This window comes from Lepisosteus platostomus, chromosome 12 (assembly GCF_059453375.1).
Source record: "Lepisosteus platostomus isolate fLepPlt1 chromosome 12, fLepPlt1.hap1, whole genome shotgun sequence".
NCBI lineage: Eukaryota > Metazoa > Chordata > Actinopteri > Semionotiformes > Lepisosteidae > Lepisosteus > Lepisosteus platostomus.
In genome coordinates, this window is record NC_142622.1 from 12,819,768 (window position 1) to 12,838,418 (window position 18,651).

The window sequence follows — 18,651 nt, forward strand, 5'->3', positions numbered from 1 at the left end:
AAAAAAATTCTCAGCAGATGGATTTTATGATGAATTTTCTACCTTTGTCCAAGGTAATTGCCTGTAGAACTCTTTAACTCTTTTGTGACTGTCCTTCTTTGATCAGAAGAATATGCAACCCAAATAAAATTGTGGTAACAGCAAAAAGTATTTCAAAGACACTTACTTTTAACTTTCTTTCTTGACTTCTTCTTCCTACCAAAGACAAACTGCTCCAGGGATGACAAACTTTTGGTACCAATGAGACCAACGCCACCAAACAGCCTTCGTTCCGTTACCACAATAGTGAGAGGAGGATGCAGTTCAGGGTCAATGGGGAATTCCTGGAAAAAAACAATCCTCTTCTGTCAGACCACTACTGAATAACACTGGTTGATCTACCTTATGTAACCTACGCTTCCTAGTCACAGAACATCTAGCACTTTATTTTAATCCAAATGACTCACCCTGAAACAAAAATCTAAACCTAACATAGGAGAATGTGTGGAGAAAGGAATGAACCGAACACAATCCAAAGCATACCACTTCATCTGCGATACAATGTGGTTGTCTTGGGCTTGGGAACTGGCTCACTCATCTCTATTGATGATGTAACTAATGATTGTAGAAGCAAAATGACTTCAGAAGCGTACAGAAACATCTGGTCTTGAAATTAAAAAAAGCTAAGCTTTTGAAATATAATATAAGGCCCATGTTATCTAAACCACTTACAACGACAAAATAGTCAACTGTTTTCTTGAAGTTGGGCTTTGTCTTGTAGTTCTCAATCATGCACGAGTCCAGCTTCTCTCCTGCACACTCCATAATCACCATAGGCTGATTCATGGACAAGATGTTGAGATTCTTAAGGTCCCGCAGGCCCCACAACAACACCTGAAAACACAGACGGATCCTTTCTTTCTCATTTTCTCTTGAGTCACTGGGCTTCTCACACAGAATCACGTGTCTTGATTAAAAGGTGGAGTTGGAGTTGCTGAACTTTATTTCAAATACACTGTTGTCCAATGGTTCTGAGTTGATCAATTATATATCAGTCCATATATTGCCTAGTGCCAAGATCCACATTGCTTAGTCTTATAGTTTAGATTCCTGATTTTGCTCAAAAGATGACTTCAACAAGTTAACAAAGAAATGTCTTTTTTTTAAAAACTCGACTTTGAAATGGATTGCACACATGTTTTTGGAATGCAATGTTTTCCAATGGCAGTGATAAGCATATTATTCATAATATGTCATTAGAAAGCATTCAAAATCTTGTATACTTAAAAATTCATCTTACTCTGCCCTTTGCTGTTATTCATACTGTACCTCTATTCTGTACGGTTCCAGAACAGGCTGAATGCCTTCTGGAATAACATATTTATCTTGGTACTCCAGCTCCTGAGGTACAATATGTTCTGGTATCTTAGGCTGTAATAGAAATTGGAAATCGTAATCAGATTGGAAACATTCAATTTGTTAACATTTGCAGAATTGAAAATCTTTAAATTCTTAAGAAAAGTTACGTGACTCTCAAAGTCCAATCAACAGGTTTGACAAACCACATTCAACAAGTTGTATCAGCTTTTGCCTTTCGTATCATGTCCATCTTTAATGATTATCTTAAACTGTAGCGCAATGTTAGTAGCAATTTTCTATCAAAGCGGGATATTTTGTCTGAAGGGGAACTTTCAAAAACAGGACACCAATTTTTTACAAATATACAGAGATTATGTTTTCTAGTTCAAATTAAGAGAACACCACACATTAAGAGAACAAATTACAGAGGTGTGGAGGGTTGTGTTTTACTAATAGAGATCACAGGGGACTCGAAATAGAGGCAAGTACTCAGCAGTGAGTCTATTTGAGAGAAATATGTCCAGAGAAAATTGAATTTCCCATTTGCAAGGGAAGGTTTTCTCTCCATTAAGATGGTCAGAGTGTCAAGGCGTAGTATTGTCACAGACAAAATTGAATACAAGTGAAGAGTTTCACATTACTATTCAATTTAAGACGTGGCTGCCAAGAACTTTCTTGCCTCAGCATAAACAATAGAATGATTTCTGTTCAAAACAAGAGCAAATCTAAAATATATTGTCTATATTTATGAAATACATCTTTAAAGCGAATTCATTTAATAAATATAGCTGGGTGCCAGTTTGTACTGATAACAATTTAAAACTTTTATTTTCATTTCAGCCTGCAGGTCACGGTGGTAGAGTACTGTACCTCTCCAAATGAGGAATAGTCTAGCTCAATGAACTCCACCACTGCCAGCAGTTCTCCAGCATGTCTCATTCCCCTAGTGATGTCAAAGATGCGCAGGCTCGGCTGCACATACTCATCGCCTTCCAGAAAGACCACAGGAACTATGAAACATTGCCCCAGGTACTCTGGACTGCCCTGCCATAGACACACATTCATATTTAGTACATCATTTCAATATATTTTAAAATACATTTGCATTTGTAAATGTTAATACTTATAGAAATCTACTTATTTAGTCAAATAACCTATGATTGGTGGCAATGAAATCTACTTACAAAATAATCTTGATCATATATCTCGACACAAACAGAAGGTGGATCACTTTGGAAATCCTCCCTGCTTCCATCAATCAGAATGTGATCAAATATCAAAGTCTCACCCCATGTTGGAGACAGTGTCTCTTCAATCACCTGATGAAAACAATCATATTAATTTTACAAGATAAACTCACTCCTACAGCTACAACACAAAAATGTACAGGAAGAGAAGCAATGAACAAATGGAACGAATTGCCGTTTTACTGATCTTTATTTTTTGTGACTATACAATCTGAAGTTTCTACATTCTTTTTGATAAATAAAAATGAATCCATAAAATTGCAGATTTTTATCAGTTCATTACTAGGTTGAATGGCATATATGGACATAATAATATTAGCTTTCTAAAAGTCAATTCTCTGTGCCTCTCTAGTAAGGAAAATGTTATAAAACACCTAGGATAATTTTGACAGCAACAGTCTGTTTTAGTAAAAATGGGTTTATGCTGGACTGAAATTTGAGGATGATTTGAAGACCATTTGTGGGGTTATGACAAAGAAATTTAAATTACTACATAATCAGTAGTTGGTCAAATCAGTACTCAGTGATCAGTTCTTATTTGGATTTCTGTATTACTGTTAATTTGAGTTTGACAATTTGTCTTTTATATGGAACGTTATCAAGGGCTTTGTTGAGGTATAAATTTGTGCACCTTAAATTTATCCATTACTGTTGCCTTTTCATCATTGGGCTTTCACCCTAAGGGTATTGAAGAGCTTCCCACACAAACCAGCCAGTCTGAAAGTTAACCTGCAATCCACCTGAAGCTGTCAGAGTCTTCTGATCCCACATCTGAGTCAGGACCTTATCACCAGCTGCTTGGCTGCAGACAACTTATGCAGCAATCTCTCTGATCTGCCTGCCTGCGTAGCCTTTCCTCTGTACCGCCTGACTGTGTCTTCTGCTCTGCCTGTCTACCTTGTGCATCCACTGCCTCCCCTGTCTTCTTGCTTTCACCCAGAACCAGCGATTGGATTCCTTAGCCTGTCTCACAGTTGGAACATTCTCCAGGTCAGTGCAGCATCATCACATATCCTACATTTTAATGTACATTGAGATTACCTTTCTAATTTTGCTCATTTTTCAGGCAACCCTGGTAAGACCAATCAGTTGCAATTATTGCAATTATTTGGTTCATTTTTGTCTCTAATTTTGAAATAGTATTAATACGCATGATCAAGTTGATTTTTTGAACTGTTATACATTTTCTTAGAAAAATGTTTATGTAAACCTGGTGATTTATGAATGAACAATTGGTCACCAATGTATGGGTAAACAATTGATTACCAATATATTGCATAGAACATACTGTAGTCAGCTGAGACCTCTAGACCACAAAAAGGTATTGTGGAAGCAGCCTGGCAACCATCTGTTTACTGCTTCCTAGGCATTATTTTGGTCCTGAACCTGTGTACTATTTTGGCCTGTGGTGTACTGCAAGTGGGGATAAAGTACAGTAGCTGCAGCTTCAATACACCAGAAAAAAGTTAAAATTCTGATTACATGTCCCTCTTTTTATGGCATGCTGCTGTGATGGACAATGCAATTTCTCTGCAACATATAATTCCAATTATTCTTTATTCCTACAGGCCTGCATCAATACCTAATACCTGACATCCTGCCTCCATCATACTGTGGCATCAACTTTACAAGACTTCCAGGAGACTCAACACAGCTACTTGCAAGTGGACTAATAACTCATCCCTTTGCACACTCTTCAACTCAAAGCTGGTTAAGGAGACTGCTGTTTATTTCTTCTCTATAGGCAGTAGCCTACCTGAACTGTTGTGACAAATACATCAGAAGACATATGATGTATAAAGTCTTATGGAACAATTAAGGGAGAATTAAGAAAAGCAGGGAAATTCACAATGAAAGGGCTTCACTTTATGGCTTATGCCTAAAGTGACTCTTATAAACAAAAAATATCTTTTTTTGCACCTACCTTGGTAGACTGGGAAAAGGCAGAAAATGTTACTTTTGCGAAAGGGTCAGCAAGTCCATTTTCATCTGCTGCCAGCAAACCGCGTGCCTGGTAGAAATGTGCTCTCATTTGGAAAAAACTCTGAACTGATAAAAACAACCAGGAAAGCAGCTGTTAATTGTGGTTTCTGTCACGTCAAGAGATAACAGAATGTCTGGAATTTACACTGTCCATTCAATAGGTGGGCCTTATTTTTTCCTTCATACCACAACTAAGGACATAATATAAATGATTATTTGGGTTAATATAAGTTTTATAAACTGTCAGCAAGATCAGCGTGTAAATAACAGGCCATGGGTTCAATTTATTCCCCGGGTTTTAAATTAAATAATTACATTTATGCTGCTGCCTTATCTAACATTCATTAACTAAGAAACTAAGAGAATTAATCGCTGGTAAGATTCAGTGATCAGTTGAGATAACGAAGTAGTTGTGAAGAACACAGGGAATGAAACTGGAAATAATTACCCTCAGTGATGAGATTGCTTGGCAATGTGATGCCTGAAATGACTGATTCCTCTTCCTCATTATTGATATTAAATCCAGCTGGAAGGGTGACGATGGCGTTCTTTGCATATTTAGAGGGTCCGAACCACAGGCTAATTTCCAATCTTGCCATAACTCTGCTCTCGAGTCCAGGTGTCTGAATAAAAGGACAAAAAATACATAAAAACAACAACAACTCTGCTTCAAAGCTAAATTTCCTGAAAATCGTCTTATTCCCCCTGGTCTTGTTTTCTCATTTTACCCCCTGCCCATGAAATGTTTTGAAAATAAGGTTTTTGAAACAAGTTTTTTTATGTTATATGTTATAACAGTTGTAATAATTCTTCAGTGCATTCTTCTCAGCTTATACCTGAATCTTTTCTTACATTCTACAGTTAATCTTTAGACATTCCATAAACAGAGTTACAGGCTTGAAGTTGCTGACTCTCAAGATTTTTTTACTAAAAAATCTCTTACTTTGAGAAACACAGTTTGTATCTGTCCACAGTCTTTTCCCTTTTCTTGCTTGGCAACAGAAAACAATATAGTGTGAGCAGGGATCCGTATATAGGCAACTCTTTTGTTGTTGCCGAACATCCAAATGAACACATCAGGAATTACATTCTGTGGCTGAAACACAAAACAAATACATTCAAATACAATTTATTTAGTTAACTGTGATGTTCTAAGTGAAGTGCAAATTAGAAACATCTTTACTTAGAATTTCATTCATCAAGATGGGTGAAAGCATTAGAAAAAATATTAATATTCAAATCTGATGCACTTTTCATTTGACACAAACCAGGCTTTCTTTAAAATGAAATGGCTTGCTTGTTCTTTTGTCATGTCTTGTATAGATGAGGTTAAATGATTAAGTCACATTTTCATTACTAGGTTTTTCCACGCTGTATGACAATGCCTCAATGTGTAAACACTTCATTTATAATAAGAGAGAGATCACTTTATTGGCCATATACAATTTCTTGTATTAGGTATTTGACTTTTTGCGTACCCCAACTTGCTCTCCATGAGACACACAGACAGGGAGAGAAGCTTGGGGTCAGAGCGCAGGGTCAGCCATTTATACAGCGCCCATGGAGCAGTTGGGGTTAAGGGCCTTGCTCAGGGGCCCACCGGAGTAGGATTCCCCTGCTGGCCGCGGGATACAAACCGGCAACCTTCCAGCCACAGGCGCAGATCCTTAGCTACAGAGCCACCGCTCTGCAGCAATTTACTGTATGACATATCACCTTGGAGAATGACTTTCTATGCTCTGATGAGCTCCTACTCAGGCTCTGTTATAAAGTCTGGGGTTTCCTTCAAAGAACAGCAACATGTGAATCAATGTCCAAAGGACAGGATTTACATTTCCATCAGAAAAACTTACAAAGGCACATTGAATCTCATTCCAGTAGTCACATTAGCCTCCTGTAGATGAATCTGGATGTTTCTGGGAGCTAGACATAGTTGTATCTCCTGCTATCAATTCAAAACTGGCACCAGTCTAAGATATCCATGAATTGTTTCTGTAGTTTGCTTATTGATTTGGAAACAACTGTAGAGATGAATTATTCTTATTAAAATTGTATTTGTTGTTGGGTGGATGTTAAAAGTCTTAATTGTCAACTTTGTGGCATGTCACAAGAGATCCAAGTTGCTTTACAGCATCTTCTGAGATCATAAACAGTTCCTCTGTTACTCTGTGCACATTAAAACCCCATGGAACATGTGAAATTGAGAATCATTTTAGGATTGAGCGTTGCTCATCTTATTTTAACTGTAGCATCACAATGTCATTCCTAAGCATTAATTCCAGAATGGTTCCACACCTTATTTAATGGAAAAGCAAAATATTTCCTGTAAACAGTGTATTCAGGAGACTGTGCTCCATGTGGCACACCAGCTCAGTCTAGTGGTCTCTCAAGTTGGTCTCTCCTGGTTACTCACAGACATTCTAACTAAAAGCTAAATAGTACATTTTAATTTGATATATTGATGTGAAGTGTGTAGTTTAACAATAAATGTAAAACCCACATGACAACCTTCTTATACAGTTTTTGACTTAAACAATTTCAATATTAAATTTAAGTATTCCCTTTATCTAATTTTGATCTCCGTTCCAGTTTGGTCTTTAACTTTTGAAATATTTCCTACAGATCCTCTTTTTAAAATTATATTTAGTTCCTCTTACCTTTTTCACAGTATATAGTCAAATTTAATGCATTGTAATTCCAATTTTCTTTATCATTGTGCTGTGTGTATGCTCTCACATTTGGATTTCACACACCTTTTTATGGAATCAGAACACATAATGCATATGTTTGTCATTTCTTGGTGATTTCTTTAAAAGTATTTTTAATATAACTGTAAACTCAGTGTTATAAGTTCATTAATATAATAGCAATAGTAAAATTCAGTATATAAGCTGGACTGTGACAAACACACAGAACAGAGCTACAACACAATTCCACTTTTTCTAAAACCCATGCCTATCCATTTCTCATTTTCATTTCAATTAATTAATCATTTAGGACTTGATCACAGCTTCAACAACCACAACCACACAAAAGGTACTCAAAATGTCAGACTGCTGCACATATGCTTACTTCTTCAGACGTCTGCTTAAGATCTTTTAACATCTCTTTCATCTGGAGGACAATCTCACCAATATTTTCACTGTGCAAACACTTCTTAAGCTGGGTTACTTCCTCATGCAGTCTCTCCTTCAAAATAACAAAAAAAAATGTGAAACATAAATGAAAGCCTTCTGTTGTCTGTGAAGGACATACTATGAGTTCATAAGTAATGAATTCACATATTTTACTAACGTCAAAGATCTTTCAGCTGTCCTGTCCCAATATAGATACTTTGCATATTTGTATAAAGTGTTTGAAAAACATTTCACAAATATTTTTTAAATTAAATATGTTTCACCTTTGATTTTTATACTTTATGACATATTGTAATCGTCCATTAAAATTAAGTGAATAAGTAATACTTTAAGTTGAAGAACTACCAGTGTTCCCCCTTTTTTCTCAAGGATTCAGGAACAAGAGTTGCAGCATAAAAGAAGACAAAAAGCAGCAACTGAATTCTGATATTTGCACAGTAGTGTCTAAACAGTAAAACAATTAAACAGAACTACATTGCAAAGTCCTTTAAATGGATTTTGGATCATACACTTCTTGTATAAATATGGTATGTGCAATATTTTATAAATTAATAAAAGTATTATCATGATGTAAATGGTATTATATTCTCTTTTGGCACTTTTTAAGAAAAGTCTTCTTTAGTATTGCAAATGAAAGGTGGCCATTTAACCCATAGAGTTTATTTGGATTTTAGCAACCAAGTGATACAAGAGTCTTAGGATCTTCTTCTGAAAGAAATAACATACTGTACTTGCTTTAAAAACATGTTTGAATAGTTTGCTCTAGACTCTCAGAACCCTTTCTTTGTCACCTGTTCTCTGTTTTAAATCCACTGCTCGTAGGTTTTCATTTGTGTCCTCTGGTTTATGTTTTGCTGATAAGTCTGAAGAAATTAATAGGCTGTCACAGCAGCACATTCCTTTGTGTTTGGGAAAGTACCTGGATGCTTTTCTCCTGACTAATTCCAGAGGATCAATACCTTTTTTGTATGATGGTGACCAAAACTAAACATAAAATTATAAAAGAGGCTTTGGTAGTACAATACCATCCCTTGAATTCCACACTTTTAAATAAGTATCCCAATATTCAGTCTCCCTTTTTATTTCTTTCCCACATTGTCTACATCAAATGATGTCCACATTTTCATAGTGTCATTTAATATTTAAATGTAACACTCTGCACTTAAATCATTACATAAAATGTAATCTGTCATATATATATGCTAAGTCAGTTCTATTACAATAGATACCTGCATCTTTTGTTTTATAGAAAATATCTAAACTATTGAATACTTAATTTCCTTTGCAGCTTCTAGTGTTTGCTAGTCCTCATGTTTTGGTATTCATGAGAGAATTTCATTACTATACAAATGGCACCAGAATCTAGATCGCTTACTGTATATTGTAGGTATATTAAGAAAAGCAGTGGTCCTACAGTAGTACAGATTCCTATAGTACTCTGCTAATCATATTGTTCCAGCTGAAGCACTCACACCTTATCTGTAGACTCAGTATCCTATCCATTGGTCAGTTTCTAATTCAAGCAAGTGATTTCTTGAATGCCTAACAGCTGATGTTTAAGAATATTAAATCTAAATATACCATATAATGTACTTGGTTAGTATGTGTTACTGCTGTCAGTAAACAAGTTAGTTAAGCAAGACCTTCTTTTTCTAAAGCTTCTTTTCATGATGACTACAATCCCATTTCCATACAGATGATCCTCTAGCTTAGTTCTAATTATCATTTTCATACTCTTACATTTAATAGAAAAGACAAAGACATTTTGAATTAGTTAGTTATTAAACTGTCTAACTATCATATAACTCCCCAACCCACACATAAAACATAGAATAGAGGTTTATACAGTATCCAAATGTTAATCTATGCTAGAGAATATGACAGCAAAATTATTTTCAGTACTGAGAACACATCAGTTCTGAGAAAGTAGCATAAAACTAGTCATACAGTAGTTATTTTTAATATATTGTGTTTAAGATACTTACAATATAATGAGACATTGACTTTTGCCTTCCACAATCTAACGCATTTGGTCTTGTCATCACAACTTTGTCCAGATAATTAAGGTATCGTCTTGCGTTCCAAAAGATGCAATAGAAAAAATTAGAATTGTTTGTATTCTTGTTGTATGAAAAATGTTTGTATCAGAGCTTTAAAATTCAAGTTAATTACAGGAAAAGCTTACCGCAGATCTGCAAGCTAAATTAAAATCAATACGATAACGGCTTAGAGATGAGTGAACAATTTCAAGACCTAGATTTACTGAGCCTGAAAGTTGGAAAACTTAATTTCTGAAAGTTTTGTAAATATCTAATTGTTATCTAAATGTATCTAAATGTATTTTATGCAGTTTTATGCTATTGTTTATTGTAGATTTGATATATCTTGAAATATTAACAAAAATATCAGTATTAAACAATGCATATTAATGACAAAAAATGGCAATATATGTAGCATGTCTCACAGAAAGACAATAGTTATAATTTCTTTAAAATCTGAAACTACTGAAAAAAATTAACTGCTTTCGTATTCAATTTTAAAAACATCTTTAAAAAAAACATCTTCAGAGAAAAGGCCGGAGAAAAACACCTGCATGTGATCTTCAGGGCTTCAAAGGCATGTTGTAACCTTTGCTCTGTACCCGTTTTCTCTTTCTTTAGCATTTGCTCCACTGTATTGAGGTCTTCCTCCTGAAAAGATAGCAAGACAAAAGACAAAATGTGTGAATTTTTCCCATACAGATTACAAAACATATTTTTATGTACGAGTATACAGCTTGTTAAAGTCCTTAAACCATACGTTAACATTATATTCATCCAAGATACTGTTTTCAAAGCAATATTAACAAAAAAGACTGGGGGTTATACAAGTCTTTACTTTATGTTTCAATAGTGTTCTGAATGATAAAAGAAAACAGAGCTATGGCTACTTACATTGCCCTGGTCATGCTCTCTACCAATTAAAAAGACGTACAGGCCAGTCAACTCAGGTCAGAAAATGACAAATTATTTCTCTCATACAGAAAGGGTGATATGCCTTTTGCAACACTAGCTCATCGGAGCTTAGTGAAATGTTGAAATTCCTATAAATGTCATAAAATGCGATGTTGTTTGTGATTGTAAGTACTTATTGGAGCTACAGCTGATGCAGGTGCTCCCCTTTTGCAGTATGTGTACAACTACGATCATTTGGGATGTGTAGGACTTCAGCTGCAGCAAATATATATGTTAGGAATACATCACATATACTGTAATGTCCATAAGAGTGAACTCACCAGCACTTGCGATACCTGCTGAAGGGCATTTACATTGTAGAGTCTCCAGCTTTGGTCTTCCCATCTACTCCACAGGTGTAGGCAGGGTTTTTTTTCCTTGAAAGGGAGGCAGTAGTAGGAGCTGCAAGGGAGTTACAAAGATAAGATGGAGACAGAGTTTTAATTTGTTCACAATAATTTTTCAAAATAAAGATTTCTAGATTTAATTGGCTAAAATGAAAATCGGATGACACAGTAAGCGATAATCATGTAAATGTTTGATAGGGCCAACAAAGGGTTAAAAGTTCTATTTCACTTTTAAGTATTTTTAAACGGATTGCTCTTAATCTCTTTGGTTTCATTTTATACACTGGGAAAAAACTCACTTTAATTCACATGAAGAGCAGTAATGAGTCAACAAAGTAAATTAGTTGTTTCAGCCTTTAACACACATTGAGATTTGTGTGAAACAAAGTAATTTAAATAAAACTGTCAGGTGTATTTCACTGCAATTATGTTTTATCTTCTTCTTTTAATTAGATTGCATTTTAAATTAAAACATTTGGCACTGACGGGAACACAAGACTATACTAAACTAACTAGGCATGCATTTTTCTTTTAGATGCATACTAAACAATCGTTGAGCCTCATTTAGTACTGCTCATCAAGGAACAGTAGGCTGTAAATAATATTTTATTAGCTGATATTTATTTACCCAATGGAACAACTGCATGATATCTTCAGGAAAGAGGATTGGAAGGAGGATATGGTTATAGCCATCTGTTTAGACTAAGGACTGCACTTTGGGAAATTCTGATTTTATCACCGATATCCAGACAACATGACCAACCCATGGGATGATGATAAATAATCATAGTTTCAATAATTGTGATGCTTGTTTGGAAGAGAACACAGATATTGCTACATCTTTCCTCTCTTTTACAGAGGAGATTTTTTACAAAAAAAATCCTTCACAAACAGCATTGGTGATACAGGTCCAGTCCTTATTCCTGGCTCCTATATCCTGTGCATACTTCAGACCAGTATTAGGATAGGAATGGTGATTGTATAATAGACCATTAGTCTAGTTTCAGTTTTTAATGATTTGATCCTAAACACTTCCTTAGGTTCACAAAGGCTACGCTTGCCTGGATTTGTTCATCACTATTATCAATTAATATCTGCGGAAGATATCTCTTAAGGTGCAGGAAGTATTCCATATACTCTTAACTACTCATTGTGAATCTGAGTTGATAACACTGGGGAGTATGCATTTAGAGTTTGCTGAAGGATTTGGTCTTCCTCATCTTAAGAGTAGTAAGTCCTATTGTCCTATATGTGCCTGTTAATATGTTGACAACTATCTAGGGATCCATTTCTGTTGAGGAACATTCTGCAGCACCATCAGCAGACTGGAGCTTATTGACAGAAGTCAGGGTGGTTTTAGTTGTACACCGAAGTCATTAGAGTTTAAATAATTTACTGTCCTTTCCGTAAGTGAGCTGCACTGGGGAGTGGGGAGCTTGTTTGCAATGAAATGGAGCATGGCACTCAAAAATGTTGAAAATAGAGCTGGAAGGATGACATAGCCTCGTTCGACTCCTGTCTAGACTTCTAGGTGCTATGTAATTGATGTCAGACTCCAAGCTCCGAAAGAAGGTTACTTTCTCCCAGGATAGCCAAGGTACTCAGAGCAGAGGAAGCTGCATTTTAAGTTATAGTAAATGCAAACATGGAGAAATGTAGCATGGTTTATGTCAACATCGATATTAACACATGCAAGATTCTAATATTTGACCAGAATTAGAAGGAAAATATGTTGAAAAGTTTTAGTGTCTGAATGAGAAAGCAGGAACATTGAAGAGAGTTCATCTTGACTGGTTAGTGCAGTAAATGATTAGGTGTAAGACAACACGAGTTCAATTTGCAATATACTGGATCCTAAACTGGTCTTATCAATCACCTTCACATTCATGGGACACAGTCTTCCTTGGTTGTCACCAATAACCAATATTTATATTTCCATTAAGGTCTAAGGCTACTATGTCCAGTAAGGCTTGTTTTTCAAATTGCCCAAACCTCCATTGTTATTCATTTACATAAGGGGTATAAATCATAGAAGAGCACTGTAATCAAGCCTTAAAAGTTTCTAAATTTACAAATGACCAAATGAGACTTATGGGTAATAAGCATTATGAGACCTATGGGTATAGTTTAAAAAAGAAAACTCTGCACTGGACATGCAGTGAATCATAAAAAGCATTCTAATAACCCAATAACCAGTCTCAGTATCTTTCTGAAAATTACTGAGTGGCCCATTCCTTGAAGACTGCCCAATGTTAATATTGTTTTTCACCAGCACTTCAGAAGGAACTAGGGGTAGGGTTAATCTTAGCTTGATGACACCTGACTGCTGACATCACTATATATGTATCCTGTGTAGATGAGGGGCCAAATTCCGCCAATATTTATATAAAATATTCATATTTCCTGGTTAAGGTTTAAAAAAATATTGTGCATTTTCCATTTTTCAATGGAAAACAAGAATTGTTTGCTTAGTTTTTTATCAGGCCAAGAATTTAAATTTAAAATAGACAATCTGTGACTTAATTAGGTCAACATGCACAGTGAACCGCCAGTTAGTGAGAAGCACCTCTCGTATTCCGTTTCCACTGGTACAGAGGGAGGGGTGATGCAGGCACTCTGTGTGACTTCTTCTTCTTCCACAACTTCCTCCACAGGGTCCGGTTCTATTAATACTGAGGTCTCATCAGGTTCCTCTTGAGTCGCTGCTTTTTTTGCGGTTACAGGTATTCGAGATGTGCCCTCTTCACGTTTCCCATAATTTCCTGGCTCCAAACACAAACTTTTTTCAGAGACAAGTCTTGGTTTGCTACAGTAACGTCTTCTACTGTCTAGTTAGAAGATCAAATGGAAGGGCTTGTGAGCACCACCAAAAGTTCCATTTCTTCTACCTCACCAACTTTAAATATATATATGCTTTGCATCACTAATGTTAACATAATACAGTAAGTGGATATTTTTCCTATAAGCTCCCAATGCTTGCTGGGGAAAGCCAAACCCATTATATTTAAAACATAAAGATGTTAACTGCTTAAAGTGCATGCAGCTAAAAAGCGAACATCTCCATACTTCCAAAAGAAATAAAAACACATGACCTGAAGAAAGTATAAGAAGAAGTAGCTCACTAGTGACCTTTTTATATTATTGAACATATCTAGAGAGGAACAAGTAATAGGTTTATTCCATGTGAAAAAAAGAAGAAAGAGAACACAACGTTTCGGCCGTGGAGCCTTCTTCAGGTGTGAGAGAGACAGGGCAGTAGGCAAAGGTAAAGTAGCGGGAGAACAAAGGTTGGGAGGGAGGAGGAGTGAGAGGCGGGAGCAGGGGACAGAAAGAGAGGCCAATCAAGAGGTGTGAAGTCAGAATGGGTGCAGAGAGGTGTGAAATGAAACTTCCAATGAATGGAGAAAATTTAAAAGAACAGTAATCTGTCGTTAAGGGAAGGGAGAATGTGTGATCCTAACTGCAGAATAATTTTAGTTTCTGTGGTCTTTCTGATGTATGAGTTCGGAAAACCGTCTTTGAGAACACAGACGGAGAGATTAGTGTGGTCGTGGCCGTCAGAGGTGAAATGAGAAACAATGGGCTTGGAGAGATCTTTAATCTTCACAGCCCTGACGTGTTCTCTGAAGCGGTCTCCGAGTCTCCTTCCTGTTTCTCCAATGTAGATGGCTGGGCATTTACTACAAGAGATACAGTAAATAAGGTTCCTGGAGGTACAAGATGCTGTCTGGGTGATCCGGAATTGTCCTGAGGGGCCTTGAATGAGTGTGGTGGTGGCTGTGTACTTGCAGGTGATACAGCGAGCTCTGTTGCAAGGGAAAGTGCCTGGTGTGGATGGTTGTTGAGGGCGGTCAAGGGAGCTGTGAACAAGGAGGTTACGCAGATTAGGTGGTCGGCGATATGAGATGATAGGGCGATCAGAAAAGAGGGCCCCAATGGAGGGATCATCCTGTAGGATGGAAAAGTTCTGGTTAATGGTCCTGGGGATAGGAAGTGTGTTAGGGTGGTAAGGAAGCACCAAGGGAATGCGGTTGTTACGGCGGGAGTTCATGATCGGGTTGATGGTCCGGGGGGTGTTTTTGGCTCGGGCAAGGGCCCTGTCAATCACACTGCTAGGATATCCTCTGTTGATAAAAAATGAGTACATTTCGAGGGCTTGGTTCTCGAAGTCGATGTCGTCGCTGCATCGCTATATCTAGAGAGGTTTGGGACATATTATCTGAATAATAAAATACATTTCTCAGTTTCACGCTGATAGAATGAAACAAACAAAAATACCAAGAATCTATTTTTTTCTGGTGCAATAAAAAAGCTGAAGTCTTACTTTTTAAATGCTTACCTATTGAGAGCTCAAAACATATGGGTTTCAGACCCAAACTTTTTTCAATCATGGTTGCCTCAAAGAAAGTCGCTAGAAGAAGAAAATCTTTTTTCTTCCCAAAAATGTCCTGAAAAAAAAATGTGAGTGCAATATTTGGAGATATATTTGTTTATGATTGTTATATATACCAAAAGAAAATAGGAAAACATCATGGGTCGCTGTTTTTACTCTTAAATTCCGAAGACATACTGTATTTGTTATGATAGACTACATCTAGCCAATACAAAACACCATTTAAAGCGATTTATTTCAGCTTGACCGCATAGTGCTACAGTGACCAAACCCTGGGACTGCACTTGCTTCCCTTTCTGCACACTCACCATGATGTGACAAAACCTGTCTTCTAGTTAGCTGAGAATTTAACCTCTCAGCCCTTTTGAAAATGTGTGACATCTAGGGCTCAGGGACCAATGATCAGGTGCATACTTGTCCAGACAGTTTAAAATAAATGAACAAATCCCAAAAGACAGTATCTGCAAGCTGGTTCAAAGTGTGTGACATACTGTACATCTTATATTGCTTCCATCCATAGGAGGGAATCTGTGATTTTCCTTATATACAGTAAGCAAATGTTAATTTAAACAATGTTTAGGATCACTATAGATTCTTTATTCATATGCATTCTAATTTGTAATACTAATACTAACAATCCTTTACATCTAAACAACACTTTTCAATATTAGGGATCCCGAAGTGCTGTATACATACAACCCACTTTATCCAACTGTAGTGCCAACCAGGCAGATGCATGTCAACCGTTATGCACTAGGCAACAGCTCAAATGAGTTGAAATATTATTTTGTTCCAGAACTGTTAATGAAATCTGTGAGGCATGGATCAATGAATTCTGATAAAATATTTCCAAGGACATGGGAGCACATACCAGAGGGTGCTACTGTACATCTTATTATTGTAACACCATTGCACTCATGATAACACAGGTGCCAAGATGTCCACAGTAACTGTCAGTAGGAATATGTTCCAATTGCTTGTGTTTCTCTGTGCCATGGTCTGCAGTTTTCAGGACAGCCTGAATAGTTCAACAAACTTTAAGAAACCTGTATTTTCAGAACCATGGCGAAACAGGTCAGAACCAGGTTTGAAATGTTTGACCAAACAGATAAAACCAGGTTGGGGACACATTTATAATAATAATTAATAATTGCTTACACTCAAAGCGCTTTACAGGTAATGGGGACTCCCCTCCACCACCACCAATGTGCAGCATCCACCTGGATGATGCGATGGCAGCCATAGTGCGCCAGAACGCTCACCACACATCAGCTATCATTGGGGAAGAGAGCAGAGTAATATAGCCAATTCATAGAGGGGGATTATTAGGAGGCCATGATTGGTAAGGGCCAATGGGAAATTTGGCCAGGACGCCGGAGTTACACCCCTACTTTTTTCGAGAAACGCCCTGGGATTTTTAATGACCACAAAGAGTCAGCAGCTCGTTTTTTTTTACGTCTCATCCAAAGAATGGCGCCTGTTTACAGTATAGTGTCCCCATCACTATACTGGGGCATAAGGACCCACATGGACCGCAGGGTGAGCGCCCCATGCTGGCCCCACTAACACCTCTTCCAGCAGCAACCTTAGTTTTTCCCAGGAGGTCTCCCATCCAGGTACTGACCAGGCTCATACCTGCTTAGCTTCAGTGGGTTGCCAGTTGTGAGTTGCAGAGTGATATGGCTGCTGGCAATAGTGATGCATTTATGCATTTATGCATGAAAAAGCAAAACTCACTTTGACAGCAGTTTTGTTTTTAATTTTGGTAGGTTGTGAACTGTGAAATCTGTTAGGCCACGCAGCCAGCTCACCTCTGGAAGTGGATGAATGTCTTCCACTTGAACCTGGACAGATGTGGGCTGCTGTAGATCATCTAGGCCGTTTTCGCCATCTTCCTGGTTTTTCACTTTGCTTTTCACTTTGACCTTTTTTTTCAGTGTTTTCGGCACCTTCTTCCTTTTTTTTGACGATTTCTGCGGAGGCGACATTCCGTACACCCCCATGGCGACAGCCAGCAGGAGGCGCCCACGGTAGAAGGCCCCCTCCCCAAGGCCATCATTCAGACTCTGCAAGTCATCACTCACTGTGGAGTTCTGAGAGGAGCCATACAGGTTCACCCATGTTGGGCCAAATGTGGGCAGAAATCCTGTAGGATTTTTAAGAAGCATGAAATTGCCTTGAGGTTATGGGTAAACATGCAAACATTACAATTCTTGGCATCAAATATTATCAAGACTTTTACTTTCAGTGAGGTTCCCAAACACCTTTAAACAGAAGAAGCAATGAAACTAATCAAGGTTTATACCAGATGGTGACAATATAAAATGGGTGTCTAGTACAGGTTTGTCCGCTTGGCAGAAGAGCTACAGTATTTGCATTTCCCCACCACCACCATAACATTCATGAGCTGTAAAAATCCTACTGTTTGATGAAGCCCTCCCCAAGTGTCTTCCACCAACCTCTGTCTTTGGCTACACTCCTCCAAATTGTTTTATCTTACAGAAGGCTTTTCAGTTGTTTCTAGTATTATCAGATCTAGTTAGGCATTTCCTTTGTCCAAAATGATCTGCTCTTCTTCTTTAGTGTCCAGTGAGGTCTCTTAACTCATATCAAGATATCATGTACTCCTGCATGTACTGTAATCCATTAATTGTCTTCACTTACACATTGGTCAGCTTTCACCTTTAAACATTTACACCTTTCTTCATAGTTAGCTTATAAGTACATAATTGATTGTTTTAACTGACGGTTGTTCATAAACAAAAATATATACACAAATATGCGAAGATCTTAGTTTTCATCAAATTTATCGATGAAGCATGATTGCCATATTTCAATGTTGCTGATCCAGCTGTAAAGCATTTTACAGAGACCTCACAGTTTCTCTTTAAATACTCCAGTAATAATCTCTTCAGAGTATTCTTTACATCCTTAATCAAGACACCATTAAGATGTAAAGAGATGTTATCTTTTGTATTCCTGTGGTGGTACGATATACTTAAAGGAGAATTCATTACTCTAGTCACATTCAGTCTGGTGGATTACATTAGTGAATTAGGCAAATTGGTATTTAAACACTTTAGCTGAACAGGGAATTAAACAACCCAAGTGGAATTTACTCTACAACAGGGCCTAGAAGCTGTAGGAAACATAAAAGTACAGACATTTAGAGTACTCATTCCTTTCATTTAACAGATGTTATCAAAAGATCTT

The 18,651-nt window shown here is 37.1% G+C and overlaps 1 protein-coding gene across 1 annotated transcript in view; it reads right to left on the reverse strand.

Annotated features, from left to right (window-relative positions):
• The window catches only part of mboat1 (membrane bound O-acyltransferase domain containing 1), a 70,693-nt gene that overhangs the window by 20,862 nt on the left and 31,180 nt on the right, over positions 1-18,651 (reverse strand). Inside the window, exons 25-39 of the mRNA XM_088601016.1 lie at positions 17,250-17,584; positions 15,385-15,493; positions 13,612-13,807; positions 10,980-11,100; positions 10,295-10,395; positions 9,691-9,778; positions 7,641-7,757; positions 5,512-5,664; positions 5,017-5,191; positions 4,510-4,634; positions 2,523-2,657; positions 2,209-2,382; positions 1,309-1,410; positions 712-873; positions 167-323 (exon numbers count right to left, since the gene is read on the reverse strand). Of these exons, the coding sequence (XP_088457142.1) occupies positions 167-323; positions 712-873; positions 1,309-1,410; positions 2,209-2,382; positions 2,523-2,657; positions 4,510-4,634; positions 5,017-5,191; positions 5,512-5,664; positions 7,641-7,757; positions 9,691-9,778; positions 10,295-10,395; positions 10,980-11,100; positions 13,612-13,807; positions 15,385-15,493; positions 17,250-17,584 (2,250 nt within the window). The remainder of the gene's footprint in view (positions 1-166; positions 324-711; positions 874-1,308; positions 1,411-2,208; positions 2,383-2,522; positions 2,658-4,509; positions 4,635-5,016; positions 5,192-5,511; positions 5,665-7,640; positions 7,758-9,690; positions 9,779-10,294; positions 10,396-10,979; positions 11,101-13,611; positions 13,808-15,384; positions 15,494-17,249; positions 17,585-18,651) is intronic.